Here is a 16,691-nt window from a genome sequence, read left to right as displayed (position 1 = left end):
GGTAGAAATTGCGAAAAGTTTCTTATCTGAACAATCGGTTGTATGAGATATAAACTATATATACAACCGATATCTATGATTTTTTCAGACAACAATATATGCTATATACGTAAGTATTCGGTGAAATTTGAAGCTTCTAGCTGTTAAAATGGGGCTAAAATTTGCGAAAATATATATATATATATACTATATATATATACTATATATACCACCATATATATACTATATATACCACCGATCTTTATGATTTTTTCAGACAACAATATATGCTATATATGTAAGCATTCGTTGAAATTTGAAGCCTCTGGCTCTTAAAATAGGGCAGTAATTACGAAAAGTTCCTTATCTGAACAATCGGTTGTGGCGGATATATACTATATATACGACCGATCTCATAAATTTTTTTAGGCAACAATATGTGCAATATACGAAAGTATATGGTGAAGTTTGAAGCTTCAATCTGTTAAATTGGGTAAGATATTACAAAAATCCTCTTTTTCTGAAAAATCGGTTGTATGGAGGATATATGCTATAGTGGTCCGATCCGGTCGGTTCCGACAAATGTCTAATCGGACACCCAAATACACCCGCTCACCAAATTTTATCAAGATATCTCAAAAATTGAGGGACTAGTTTGCATACAAACAGACAGACGGACAGACGGACAGACGGACATGGCTAAATTAACTCAGCTCTTCAACCTGATTATTTCGGTATACTAAATGGTGGGTCTATCTATTTTCCTTTAAGGACTTACAATTTTTGGTTTCGTGACGAAATTAATATACCATTTCATTTTCATGAAAGGTATAAAAATAGGTAGGTAATCTGTGTGAGGATGCAAAGCTTCACGTTTTTTGTGGTCTGCATGTAAAAACTATGACTACGAATCACGTATTTCAAAAATATATGACGTAAACGTAACTATTTGATGAAATTTGATGAATTTTGAAGCTTCTAGCCGTAAAAAAGGGGTCAAAATGACAGTTTATATGAAGTATATAATATATATACCACCGATCTCTATGATTTTTTCAGACAACAATATATGCTATAAACGAAAACATTTTGTGAAATTTGAAGCTTCTAGCTGTTAAAATGGGGCCGAAATCGTAAAAAAAATATATATATACTATATATACCATCATATATATATTATATATATCACCGATCTCTATGATTTTTTGACAAAACAATACATACTATATACGTAAGCAATCGGTGAAATTTGAAGCTTATAGCTGTTAAAATGGGGTAGAAATTGCGAAAAGTTTCTTATCTGAACAATCGGTTGTATGAGATATATACTATATATGCAACCGATGTCTATGATTTTTTCAGACAACAATATATGCTATATACGTAAGCAATCAGTGAAATTTGAAGCTTATAGCTGTTAAAATGGGGTAGAAATTGCGAAAAGTTTCTTATCTGAACAATCGGTTGTATGAGATATATACTATATATACAACCGATCTCTATGATTTTTTCAGACAACAATATATGCTATACACGTAAGCATTTGGTGAAATTTGAAGCTTCTAGCTGTTAAAATGGGGCCGAAATCGTAAAAAAAATATATATATACTATATATACCATCATATATATATTATATATATCACCGATCTCTATGATTTTTTGACAAAACAATACATACTATATACGTAAGCAATCGGTGAAATTTGAAGCTTATAGCTGTTAAAATGGGGTAGAAATTGCGAAAAGTTTCTTATCTGAACAATCGGTTGTATGAGATATATACTATGTATACCACCGATCTCAATGATTTTTTCAGACATCAATATATGCTATACACGTAAGCATTTGGTGAAATTTGAAGCTTCTAGCTGTTAAAATGGGGCCGAAATCGTAAAAAAAATATATATATACTATATATACCATCATATATATATTATATATATCACCGATCTCTATGATTTTTTGACAAAACAATACATACTATATACGTAAGCAATCGGTGAAATTTGAAGCTTATAGCTGTTAAAATGGGGTAGAAATTGCGAAAAGTTTCTTATCTGAACAATCGGTTGTATGAGATATATACTATGTATACCACCGATCTCAATGATTTTTTCAGACATCAATATATGCTATACACGTAAGCATTTGGTGAAATTTGAAGCTTCTAGCTGTTAAAATGGGGCCGAAATCGTAAAAAAAATATATATATACTATATATACCATCATATATATATTATATATATCACCGATCTCTATGATTTTTTGACAAAACAATACATACTATATACGTAAGCAATCGGTGAAATTTGAAGCTTATAGCTGTTAAAATGGGGTAGAAATTGCGAAAAGTTTCTTATCTGAACAATCGGTTGTATGAGATATATACTATATATGCAACCGATGTCTATGATTTTTTCAGACAACAATATATGCTATATACGTAAGCAATCAGTGAAATTTGAAGCTTATAGCTGTTAAAATGGGGTAGAAATTGCGAAAAGTTTCTTATCTGAACAATCGGTTGTATGAGATATATATTATATATACAACCGATCTCTATGATTTTTTCAGACAACAATATATGCTATATACGTAAGCAATCGGTGAAATTTGAAGCTTATAGCTGTTAAAATGGGGTAGAAATTGCGAAAAGTTTCTTATCTGAACAATCGGTTGTATGAGATATAAACTATATATACAACCGATATCTATGATTTTTTCAGACAACAATATATGCTATATACGTAAGTATTCGGTGAAATTTGAAGCTTCTAGCTGTTAAAATGGGGCTAAAATTTGCGAAAATATATATATATATATACTATATATATATACTATATATACCACCATATATATACTATATATACCACCGATCTTTATGATTTTTTCAGACAACAATATATGCTATATATGTAAGCATTCGTTGAAATTTGAAGCCTCTGGCTCTTAAAATAGGGCAGTAATTACGAAAAGTTCCTTATCTGAACAATCGGTTGTGGGGGATATATACTATATATACGACCGATCTCATAAATTTTTTTAGGCAACAATATGTGCAATATACGAAAGTATATGGTGAAGTTTGAAGCTTCAATCTGTTAAATTGGGTAAGATATTACAAAAATCCTCTTTTTCTGAAAAATCGGTTGTATGGAGGATATATGCTATAGTGGTCCGATCCGGTCGGTTCCGACAAATGTCTAATCGGACACCCAAATACACCCGCTCACCAAATTTTATCAAGATATCTCAAAAATTGAGGGACTAGTTTGCATACAAACAGACAGACGGACAGACGGACAGACGGACATGGCTAAATCAACTCAGCTCTTCAACCTGATTATTTCGGTATACTAAATGGTGGGTCTATCTATTTTCCTTTAAGGACTTACAATTTTTGGTTTCGTGACGAAATTAATATACCATTTCATTTTCATGAAAGGTATAAAAATAGGTAGGTAATCTGTGTGAGGATGCAAAGCTTCACGTTTTTTGTGGTCTGCATGTAAAAACTATGACTACGAATCACGTATTTCAAAAATATATGACGTAAACGTAACTATTTGATGAAATTTGATGAATTTTGAAGCTTCTAGCCGTAAAAAAGGGGTCAAAATGACAGTTTATATGAAGTATATAATATATATACCACCGATCTCTATGATTTTTTCAGACAACAATATATGCTATAAACGAAAGCATTTTGTGAAATTTGAAGCTTCTAGCTGTTAAAATGGGGCCGAAATCGTAAAAAAAATATATATATACTATATATACCATCATATATATATTATATATATCACCGATCTCTATGATTTTTTGACAAAACAATACATACTATATACGTAAGCAATCGGTGAAATTTGAAGCTTATAGCTGTTAAAATGGGGTAGAAATTGCGAAAAGTTTCTTATCTGAACAATCGGTTGTATGAGATATATACTATATATGCAACCGATGTCTATGATTTTTTCAGACAACAATATATGCTATATACGTAAGCAATCAGTGAAATTTGAAGCTTATAGCTGTTAAAATGGGGTAGAAATTGCGAAAAGTTTCTTATCTGAACAATCGGTTGTATGAGATATATACTATATATACAACCGATCTCTATGATTTTTTCAGACAACAATATATGCTATACACGTAAGCATTTGGTGAAATTTAAAGCTTCTAGCTGTTAAAATGGGGCCGAAATCGTAAAAAAAATATATATATACTATATATACCATCATATATATATTATATATATCACCGATCTCTATGATTTTTTGACAAAACAATACATACTATATACGTAAGCAATCGGTGAAATTTGAAGCTTATAGCTGTTAAAATGGGGTAGAAATTGCGAAAAGTTTCTTATCTGAACAATCGGTTGTATGAGATATATACTATGTATACCACCGATCTCAATGATTTTTTCAGACATCAATATATGCTATACACGTAAGCATTTGGTGAAATTTGAAGCTTTTAGCTGTTAAAATGGGGCCGAAATCGTAAAAAAAATATATATATACTATATATACCATCATATATATATTATATATATCACCGATCTCTATGATTTTTTGACAAAACAATACATACTATATACGTAAGCAATCGGTGAAATTTGAAGCTTATAGCTGTTAAAATGGGGTAGAAATTGCGAAAAGTTTCTTATCTGAACAATCGGTTGTATGAGATATATACTATGTATACCACCGATCTCAATGATTTTTTCAGACATCAATATATGCTATACACGTAAGCATTTGGTGAAATTTGAAGCTTCTAGCTGTTAAAATGGGGCCGAAATCGTAAAAAAAATATATATATACTATATATACCATCATATATATATTATATATATCACCGATCTCTATGATTTTTTGACAAAACAATACATACTATATACGTAAGCAATCGGTGAAATTTGAAGCTTATAGCTGTTAAAATGGGGTAGAAATTGCGAAAAGTTTCTTATCTGAACAATCGGTTGTATGAGATATATACTATATATGCAACCGATGTCTATGATTTTTTCAGACAACAATATATGCTATATACGTAAGCAATCAGTGAAATTTGAAGCTTATAGCTGTTAAAATGGGGTAGAAATTGCGAAAAGTTTCTTATCTGAACAATCGGTTGTATGAGATATATACTATATATACAACCGATCTCTATGATTTTTTCAGACAACAATATATGCTATATACGTAAGCAATCGGTGAAATTTGAAGCTTATAGCTGTTAAAATGGGGTAGAAATTGCGAAAAGTTTCTTATCTGAACAATCGGTTGTATGAGATATACACTATATATACAACCGATATCTATGATTTTTTCAGACAACAATATATGCTATATACGTAAGTACTCGGTGAAATTTGAAGCTTCTAGCTGTTAAAATGGGGCTAAAATTTGCGAAAATATATATATATATACTATATATACCACCATATATATACTATATATACCACCGATCTTTATGATTTTTTCAGACAACAATATATGCTATATATGTAAGCATTCGTTGAAATTTGAAGCCTCTGGCTCTTAAAATAGGGCAGTAATTACGAAAAGTTCCTTATCTGAACAATCGGTTGTGGGGGATATATACTATATATACGACCGATCTCATAAATTTTTTTAGGCAACAATATGTGTAATATACGAAAGTATATGGTGAAGTTTGAAGCTTCAATCTGTTAAATTGGGTAAGATATTACAAAAATCCTCTTTTTCTGAAAAATCGGTTGTATGGAAGATATATGCTATAGTGGTCCGATCCGGTCGGTTCCGACAAATGTCTAATCGGCCACCCAAATACACCCGCTCACCAAATTTTATCAAGATATCTCAAAAATTGAGGGACTAGTTTGCATACAAACAGACAGACGGACAGACGGACAGACGGACATGGCTAAATCAACTCAGCTCTTCAACCTGATTATTTCGGTATACTAAATGGTGGGTCTATCTATTTTAGGACTTTAAGGACTTACAATTTTTGGTTTCGTGACGAAATTAATATACCATTTCATTTTCATGAAAGGTATAAAAAGCAAACACACAGGAATACGACCATTAAAGTTTCAGTTTTAAGTAGGATTTTGAATTATTTTTAATTTATTTTTAATTATGAAATGTGCAAATGTACCTTTAATCACTGTTTTGTTTAAGTAGGATTTTGAATTATTTTAATTTTATTTTTTATTATGAAATGTGGAAATGTACCTTTAATCACTGTTTTGTATCTGTGCAACGAATATATTTAAGTTTTAAGTACGGTTTTAATTTATTATAATAGAAAAAGCCTTTGAAATATGTTCATTCCTAACACATAAGCTTGTAAGCAAATTAAGTATTTGATAAAATAAAACAATGAAAATTTCGCTGATTTTAAATAACTGAAACTAATTGCGCTTCACTTCAAAATTCTCATTAGAAACCCATTAGGAATTGACGTTAGAATTCGATTAGAATTCTAACCCTTTTCTCGATATCGAGAACGAAGTCCCATTTTTGTCGAGGATGCTATAATTCGCGACAGTTTCGCAAATCGTCCTCTAACCTTCTACCTTAGAGAAATACACTAGAATTCGATTCGTCTTCTAATCGTTTTCTAACCTAAATGTTTGTTGGGTAACTGTGACAATAATCATAACATCGCATTTCTAGTGCTATTCGAATCGTTTCACAGTCGAATTCTAACCTAGTTCTCTAACCTAGTTTTCGGTTCGAAATGCATTAGAGAACTACATTAGAATTCTAATGTAAAATTACAATATTTCTCTAACGTTAGAAACTGTGTTTGCTGGGCTAGCACCACTGAAATGTGTCGGTACTGTTGAAAAAAATTTGCGCGTCATAACGAGTAGAATAGCGGCATTTATTGAGCTCAAGCGCTTAATTTTCTACGAATCGTAGAGAATTCTTTACATAATATCCATCATAATGAGAACATTTTTTCGTATTGAACTCAAAAATCGTGTTTTTGAGTTATGACACTATTGAAGTAAATGAGCGATTTATAGGGAGGGGTTTATTTATTTACAGATAACTCACCGTTATCTCCTTGGGCAAGGCGGATAGACTCTGCAAAGATATATTATTTACAAGAAGAATTGTACAAACTATTGAACTAAACATACATATATTTGCATACTAGACCTTTTCAGAAAAATTAGCATTTCTTTTTCTTCCAAAATAAAAAAATAAATACTTTACCTCCAAGGGTATTAAGACCGAGCTTCTCTTCCAGTTTGTTTCGTGTGAGCTCCTTTTTAATTTTTTCCTACAAATTGGCGCGAAGGGACTTACATGTATTACGTCGACTCCGAACCTCATCTGCAAGGCATATGATTTTTCTCTGAAAAGCTTTTCATGTATTTGCCTAATTGAAAAACTTGTTTCTAAATGCTTGATCAGATTTGTCTTATAGTGCGGATTTTAAAACCAGGATTTATCACGGACTCGAAACGAGAAAATACATCAACATTATCTTTTAGCCTTGACATATTTTACGTTAGTTACTTATTAGCCGTGCTTTCTTTGTTAAATGTATTTACATCTACATTTGCGGGTAAAAAAACGCTTATCATCACTTAGATAATGTTCGGAAGATTATTTAAGACTCGCGGCAGTGGTAAATAACTCACCACAAAAGGGGTTGTACTGAATAGCGGAGATACGTACCTCTGTTGGCCATAGTCTATAACCGATAGCTAAATCGGTTTCGATGAACAGTGGAGACACAGAAGTGGATAATAGTGTAGAGATGAAATGGAGAGACACATTTCAGTTGCAAGTGAGTATAATGCGTACTGAAATTTCGCAGCACTAACATTCTGCGCAAAAATTTTATAACTGTAGATAAAGTTACAGACTTAGCTGTCCACATAAAGTTTCCGTGCAATATGTATATACATGTAAAAAACAGCTCTTATTGATGTGTCCAACTGTGTTTTATTTCGCAGTTGATACTTGGAGACTGCCGTAGTGTGGTGGTAGCGTGTTCCGCCTACCGCCACTAAGGTCCTAGGTTAAAATCCCGGGCGAAACAACATCATTTGGTTTGTAACCCCCACTGTAACCCTTTTTCTCCTACGCCTGAGACCCCCACTCTAACCCTTTTTCTCCTACGCCTGAGAGTATACATACATGGTACATTATTAGGTAGCCAAAAGCAGCAGCTACATACCAATGCATGCGAATAGCATTTGGCGATAACAATAATATGCACACAGTACGCCAACTCACAGTAAATGGCAAACTGAAGTACCCAATTAGCGGTTCATTTCTCACTCGCATGTCCAGCGATGTCCAGCGAACGAGCCGATCCCACTTCCAGAGGGAAAGGGGGTGCCGCCACGGCTCTCGTCACCCCTTGCTTGCGGGGACAACGGGTTGTCGCCTTTATGGTTTTCTCGCCCGTGTCCCAGCTAAGTAAGGGGGTTCGCCGCCGTTCGGCCAACAGATTCCTTCCCCTCAGTCCTGGCTCAGGCAGTAGAGCGACTCGTCGGCTAAAGGGGCTACCGCTGTGCCGTCAAGGCGCACTTCCCCTCAGCCCACGGATCGACCTACAAAGTTCCGGCTGGTACAACTCCGCGTCCAGCCCTGCCATCGTGCAAACATGGAGGCGGTGGTGTCCAGCTAGCGAGCCAGCACTAAAAGCTAGTGAGTCAATCACACCACGGAGTGGAAAGGGGCGCTGTCAGGGAACGGGTCACCCCTTCTTGCGGGGAAAACGGGTTGTCGCCTTAATGGGTTTCTCGCCCGTTTCCCAGCTAAGTGGGGGGTCTCGCCGCCTTATGACCATCCGGCCCCTTTCCACTACGCCCAGGCTCCGGCCGTAGGCCGGTCCAGCAGTAAGGGGGCTACCGCTGTGCCGTAAGGTGCACTTCCCCTCAGCCCACGGATCGGCCTACGGAGTTCCGGCTGGTACAACTCCGCGTTCAGCCCTGCCATGGTGCGGGCATGGAGGCGGTGGTGTCCAGCTGGCGGAACGGCACTAACCACAATTCTATTGATTCCTTACAGGTCCCCCCGCCGCCGCCAGTGGGACAGCGTCACCACGGGAAGCACCCACCCACAACCGCCGCTACTGGTAACCCCCCGAAAAGGTAATCAAGTAGAACGTTTGCACCGCCACCTCGCCTTGGCCACGCCACTGGTACGCGCTCCGTCGCCCTGTTATTGCCGTCGCTATCCTACCGCCGTTGCGCCGCTGCTCCGACGACCTTTGACCGCCCGCTCTCCTACCGACCGTTAGCCGCTGCTACCTCACCACCGTCCAACAAGCTCGCTGGTACCGTCACTGCGTCCATACCACTACATCCATCCGTCCGCTAATACTGACCGCCGTCCAGACGCCGAGCTAATCCCGCCACTGCATACCGCTGTACCAATCTGTCCGCTAGTACTGTCCGCCGTCCGGCCGCCGTGCTGATCCCGCTGTTCAATTGCCGTACCGACCCCTCCGCTATTACAACGACCGTTAGCCGCCGCTCGCCTCCTTCCCGCCATCTTTGTACGGAAAGCTGCTGCCCTCACTACCCGTCAAGCTGTGTGTGTGTGCGTGTATTCGTCATTAACACCTAACAACTGTGTTCTTATTAAGTGGGGGTTTGTGGGACCTCTACTTGACCCTGGATTGACTGAGCGCTACCTCAGCCTTCGACAAAACCCACCTCATAAATGGCGCCCGAGCAGGGACCCGCCTCCGCAGACGAACGTGGAAAACCAAATACAACTACCACCAACACTGCCGGGGCGGGTTCGACCAACACACCGTCAGAAACAACAAACACACCGGCACCCGAAGGTACAACGCTGACCACCGACCCGGTCAATTGGATCTACTTGCTGAAAAGGGAGAGGCTGATAGAGGAGTATAAGGAACACCGAATCCCCGTGGAAGGCCAAACCGTAGTCGAGCTGCGCCGCGCACTGAACATTTACGTACTAGCGAAACGCGCGAGAAAATCAAGTGAAGACCTGATAAAGAAGCTGGAAAGGGAAGTGAATGAAGAAGAGGGGAAATCCGTTATGCTACCCCAGCCAACAACAAAGCCGAGCCCTTCGCTCCAGATTCATAGTCCCCAACCGCATGCGCATGAGAGAGAACGCGCACCACTGAAGCGAGACGAAATGAGCGACGGTGAGTTAATGAATACCGTTCGCCGCTGGGATTTGCATTTTTCGAGTGAAGAGTCGCTGCACGAATTTCTGTAGAGGATAGAGGAGCTTGCCGAATGTTACCGCATCCCCGTCGACCGGCTCCTCCCAACGCTGCCGGAACTTCTACGTGGCAAAGCACTCCAATGATACCGCATCCGTAAACAACAAATCAACCAATGGAGCGATTTTCGATCGGAGGTGCAAAATTTTTTCCTGCCCAAGCGTCATCTTCGACATTTGGAAGAGGCCATACGGCAACGCAAGCAACACGGTCGTAAAAAAGCCAAAGACTACATCCTCGCATTAGAAACGCAGATACGCCAGCACCCGACAATGTGTAAGGAAAACCATATCGAACGAATATACGATGGCCTACGCGTTGAATACCGCCTCTTCGTCAAGCACAGCGAGTTTAAGACGATCAATGAGCTCTTGGAAATAACTGAAGAATATGAGCTGCTAAAAATCGGGGAAGCCAAACAGGGCAAAGTGGCGATCCACAGCCTGTATCACCTTCAAACGGAGTACGATAGCAAGGAGTGCTGCTGGCGCTGCAAGGAACGCGGACACCGCCGCTTCCGATGCAGGGGCCGCTGGAGGATGTTCTGCTCCAGGTGTGGACAAGACAACATCCTCTCCAGGGACTGCCTATGCCCTTCGACCAACCAATCCACCGGCAACAATATATCCAGGATGCTGTCAAGTTATGTGAGAGGAAGCCGCCAAGCATTATTTGTGCGGCCAAAGGAGTCTATGGAACAACCAGCCTGCAATCCCGCTGCCGAAATGCAAGTAGATGACCGTCTCTACATACCGATAATCATCGAGGGCATGAGCGTGCGCGCGCTAGTAGACACCGGCGCCACCCTCTCATACGTCGACGAGTCAATACAAACCATATCTTCACAGGCGGAGCGTCCAATTGGCAGACCAGACGTGTGTCTATAGCTCGATTTCATATCCAGCAAGGAAGGCGTACCAAGGACGAACTAATAAAACAATGATGTCCGTCATCCCGAACCTGGCAGAACGGATGATCTTAGGAATGGACTTTCTACGGGAAAGGGGAATCACCCTCACGCTAGATGGTCAGCCGTTAGAAGTCACCTTGACCAGGAGATCAGCCGAGCTAGACACACTATGTGCAATGACCAGCCGGGATCACGTGAGCAATGGTCAAAAACCGGAGCACCACCAGAAGCGATTGAGCAAAACCGGTAGCCCAATTACTGCAGCTGACCATTCGACCATCCGTAAACATAACCGACCGCTGAAGCAACGCTTCTACCCCCGTTACCCGACTATACAAATATACAATGTCAATGAAGATTACGGAAAAAGAGCGCCGAACGCGATATGCAATGCGCTCCCCCGCCGCCCGTTACAAAACACCGAACCGGGCATATTTTACACAATAAAAGGCGACAGAGAAGAGCCCGGTGAGATTATTGGCAACCATACAATATCCGCAGCCATGGGAAATAGTAACCGCCAACTTCGTGCCACAACTACCACGTTCCAAGCAAAGAAGCACTTACCTCCTCGCCATGATCTACAAATTCTACAAGTGGGTGGAGTTAATTCCGGCGCGCCAAGCAACAGCGGCAAGCGTGCTCAAAGCGCTACAAGAAAAGGTCTTATACCGACTTGGTTGTCCGAAAACCTTCCCCACCGACAATGGGAAGCAGTTCGGCGGAAAAGCGTTATCACCGTTCCTGAGCAACCACCGCACATGGGAGTAGGCGACTCCACAAATGGTATTTGCAGTAAATACAGTCAGCAAAGAGGGTACAAAAGCTGAAGATCAGCAGACATAAACTTCGGCGAAATAAAGTGGGTGAACACGGAGGGAGCAGTACCAGTGGCCAGTCAACCGAGTCAAAATACAAAGGGTACCACATTTTTTTTCGGACCATATATTACCGAATGGCCATAATGCAATCACAACACCAGGTAGATGATAACAACGCCAATATGTCAAGGATGGAAGAAGAAGGATGGCAACTTATTTATAATATTCATGAATTTCGCATTATTTTAAAATTAAACATTCTGCTAGTTTTAAAAACAATGAAATTGTAATTAAACCTGATATGTAAAAATTTTTTTCTGAATCCACTTTGTTAGGTATAAGTGGAATGACTCTTTATATTTTATGGGGAAAAACATTTTTAATAAAACGATGCACGCATACACACCGGCAAAGCCGGCATAACGGCACACATACAACCGCTAGGCCACGCCTGGCGTGATACTCCTGTACCTCACAGCAGCTTTCCGTCAACCGAAGTGGGAGGGGGACTGTAACGTAGGGTTACAACAGTATGACCCCCACTGTAACCCTTTTTCTCCTACGCCTGAGACCCCCACTCTAACCCTTTTTCACATACGCCTGGGAGTATACATACATAGTACATTAACAGGTAGCCAACAGCAGCAGCTACATACCAATGCATGCGAATAGCATTTGGCGATAACAATGATATGCACACAGTACGCGAACTCAGAGTAAATGGCAAACTGAAGTACCCAAATTAGCGGTTCATTTCTCATTCGCATCATAGCTGAAGCAGTATAAAAGAGAATGAATTTGCTGTTGTCACTTCATTCCTCGCAGGTTAGTCAGTGGAAGTGGTTGCTTTATTAAGCAACCCAGTCACTCCCCCTGACTAGCTGAGTTGAAGGGGTGCTGCCTTGGCACTGGTCACCCCTTGCTTGCGGGGACAACGGGTTGTCGCCTCTATGGTTTTCTCGCCCGTGTCCCAGCTAAGTAAGGGAGGGGCTCGCCGCCTTAGGGCTACCCCGCCCCTTCCTCTCAGCTAAGTCTCCAGCCAACCCGGTTCTACAGCTGCGTAGCGTGGTGCCTTTGGGCCCAGTTTCTCCTAGCAGCCTACGAACCGACAAGGACAGAGCTGGTGAACCGCCCCCCGGCACCTTACCTTAGCGTGCGACCACGGGGTGAGCGATGTCCAGCGAACGAGCCAATCCCACTTCCAGAGGGAAAGGGGGTGCCGCCACGGCACTGGTCACCCCTTGCTTGCGGGTACAACGGGTTGTCGCCTTTATGGGTTTCTCCCACGTGTCTCAGCTAAGTAAGGGGGGAGGGGGGGCTCGCCGCCGTTCGGCCAACAGATCCCTTCCCCTCCGTCCTGGCTCAGGCAGTAGAGCGACTCGTCGTCTAAAGGGGCTACCGCTGTGCCGTCAAGGCGCACTTCCCCTCAGCCCACGGCTCGACCTACAAAGTTCCGGCTGGTAGAACTACGCGTCCAGCCCTGCCATCGTGCAAGCATGGAGGCGGTGGTGTCCAGCTAGCGAGCCAGCACTAAAAGCGAGTGAGCCAACCACACCACGGAGTGGAAAGGGCGCTGTCCGGGAACGGGTCACCCCTGCTTGCGGGGACAACGGGTTGTCGCCTTTATGGTTTTCTCGCCCGTGTCCCAGCTAAGTGTGGGGGGGGGGGCTCTCTCCGCCCCGGCTCCGGCCGTAGACCGGTCCAGCAGCTAAAGGAGCTACCGCTGTGCCGTAAGGTGCACTTCCCCTCAGCCCACGGATCGGCCTACGGGGTTCCGGCTGGTACAACTCCGCGTTCAGCCCTGCCATGGTGCGGGCATGGAGGCGGTGGTGTCCAGCTGGCGGACCGGCACTAACCACAATTCTATTGATTCCTCGCAGGTCCCCACGCCGCCGCCACTGGGACAGCGTCATCACGGGAAGCCGCCACCCGCAACCGCCGCTACTGGTAACCTTCCGAAAAGGTAATCAAGTAGAACGTTTGCACCGCCACCTCGCCTTGGCCACGCCACTGGTACGCGCTCCGTCGCCCTGTTATTGCCGTCGCTATCCTACCGCCGTTGCGCCGCTGCTCCGACGACCGTTGAGCGCCCGCTATCCTACCGCCGTTGTGCCGCTGCTCCGACGACCGTTGGCCGCCCGCTATCCTACCGCCGTTGCGCCGCTGCTCCGACGACCGTTGCCCGCCCGCTATCCTACTACCGTTGCGCCGCTGCTACGACGACCGTTAGCCGCTACTACCTCACCACCGTCCAACAAGCTCGCTGGTACCGTCACTGCGTCCATACCACTACATTCATCCGTCCGCTAATACTGTCCGCCGTCCAGCCGCCGTGCTAATCCCGCCACTGCATGCCGCTGTAACAATCTGTCCGCCGTCCGGCCGCCGTGCTGATCCCGCCGTTCAACCGCCGTACCGACCCCTCTGCTATTACAACGACCGTTAGCCGCCGCTCGCCTCCCTCCCCCGCCATCTTTGTACGGAAAGCTGCTGCCCTCACTACCCGTCAAGCCGTGTGTGTGTGCGTGTATTCGTCATTAACACATAACAACTGTGTTCTTATTAAGTGGGGGTTTGTGGGACCTCTACTTGACCCTGGATTGACTGAGTGCTACCTCAGCCTTCGGCAAAACCCACCTCATAGTTTAATTCGTGAAATTTTATTGAGTAAAAGTGTTGAACAATAATTTTTTAATAAATTTTGCATATTATTTTTTGATTAGAAAAAAAGCTTTTCTAAGGGTCGAGTAGGGTCGCTAGGTAAGGTTCTCTTTTGCAAGGTTTGCAGCTTCAACTGGGAAATGGGGTTTGATTTCGGGTTTTCGACCGGCTGTGATAAAGCGTGCGGAAGGTGAGGTGATGACTTTGCTAAACGCGCGTATCCCTGCTAGAAATCAGTTGGAATAAGGAAAGCACCAAAGATTGATTCGTGAAACTTGTATAGTCTTCCCAGTAAGCTTTTTTGAAGTTATTGAATGTCCGCTTTTCAGAGGTGATAAAATTAGTTGATCGCTGTATTGAATGTAATATGGGGGCAGATGGTAAGAATGATGACGTCTTGACTTTCTAAGATTTTGTCCCTGCAGCTGATGAAATATACTGTATTGCATGATGAGATGAAATGGGTGATAAGAGCCACCACTATTACCGCTATTACGATCTTTTCTATGAATGTTTTAATCATCGAAAGTTCGGAGGTCCGATATGGCTGTTAGCTTTGTTTCTTGAATTGCGGCTATACGGATAATGCTAATTCATGTAATCACTCTGGGGGTAAGAGATGGGTTGGCACGAAGGATTTTGGTGTTGTCGTGTGTGCTGTGCGATGGTACTTGTGCTTTGGCAGCAAAATGCAACGAATGCGCTGGTCGGACTGTTGTTTAACCCCCCCTTGCCTAAGGATCATTTAATTTTTTAGGTCGTTATAATTCAAATATTTGATGTGTTTATGTCTATGTTAATAAATTTATTTATAATTCTGCTACGTATTTACTTTGTTAGTGATATTATATTTTTAATATGCAAGACGAAGTGAACACATATATTTTGATCATATTCTGTTTCATAATAATTCTGCAATTTATTAAATATACAAATGTACATGTTAACTTTTACTATAATTTCATAAAGAAGTTTCCTTGTAAATTGCCACACGACCATCTACATACATCATAATCGTGTTCAATGACCCAACTTGCTTAAACGAACATAATCGACATGGATTTAGAATCAACCAATTTATTGCATGCGTGAATATAATCAATGCAGGCGTTTGCTTGTTTGCCTCAACAGCGATTACATTCATCGGAATGAAAAGGCAAATATTTTTAACATTTAAATAATGTTAAATTTACTGCATTTTTTTGAAGTACACATTTCCTATTGTAAGATACTAATGGCAACTCTGCCGAAAATGCAACACTAGCATAAAACCAACGCCAAAAATTGAAGAGTAACCGACAGCAGTCGATCGAAGATACTCAAAGCCGCCGGAACGTTCGCACTCACAATGAAATATTGAATTTGCTAAACAATTTAAACTATTTTAAAATGTTACTTATAACCTAAATTCTTGAATCAAATAATTATTCTTTGAGTTTAAACAACGCCTGACAATTTATTTACCGCCTACAGTGGCCGCTCAAGAACCCCTCCTTTCAGGTCAGAAGGCTATTGTGAATCCGAAAAAAAAATCCTATATGGAAAAGTGCAAGAAATAATACATATAAATGTTTAATATGTAAAAATACGTGTAACGCAAGTATTTTGGAGATCATTCGCGTGAATATACGGAAAAAGTGTTGAAACTGATAGTTACTTGAGAAAAAATTTATATGTATGTACCAACGCACAGTGTTTCGTGTAGAACAAGCTAGCTGGACAAAAACAAAGTTCTTATTCCAAGAAAAGTGTAATGAGAAATGAAAGAAAACAAACAAAATAACGGGATTTTTGCTTTTTTTTTGATATTTTTGCTCAAATATATTGAGTAATTGAAGTAAGAAGGCATTAAGATTAAGATTCATATTTCTTTTAAGTGAACACTTTTACATAATTTTTTTGATGTATTCTAAGCACGAAGGTAAGTAAAATTTTTTAATAGTAATTCTTTCAAAATTAGAGTATTTTCCATATATTTAACATTCCGTTATTAAGAAGAAAAGGTATTTTTTCCCTATATTTTTAACTTTAGGGACAAAAAAGTTACATACATCCGCGGACATCCGGGCTAAATTTTACA

At 41.0% G+C, this 16,691-nt stretch overlaps 1 protein-coding gene across 1 annotated transcript in view; it reads right to left on the bottom strand.

Moving 5' to 3' along the window:
* The window catches only part of Dhc93AB (Dynein heavy chain at 93AB), a 2,991,564-nt gene that overhangs the window by 1,571,900 nt on the left and 1,402,973 nt on the right, over positions 1 to 16,691 (bottom strand). Inside the window, exon 11 of the mRNA XM_067759821.1 lies at positions 7,045 to 7,074. Within this exon, the coding sequence (XP_067615922.1) occupies positions 7,045 to 7,074 (30 nt within the window). The remainder of the gene's footprint in view (positions 1 to 7,044; positions 7,075 to 16,691) is intronic.

Source organism: Eurosta solidaginis, chromosome 1, assembly GCF_040869045.1.
Source record: "Eurosta solidaginis isolate ZX-2024a chromosome 1, ASM4086904v1, whole genome shotgun sequence".
Lineage (NCBI taxonomy): Eukaryota > Metazoa > Arthropoda > Insecta > Diptera > Tephritidae > Eurosta > Eurosta solidaginis.
The sequence above is the reverse complement of the archived record's forward strand: the minus strand, read 5'-3'. Positions and strand labels throughout refer to the sequence as shown.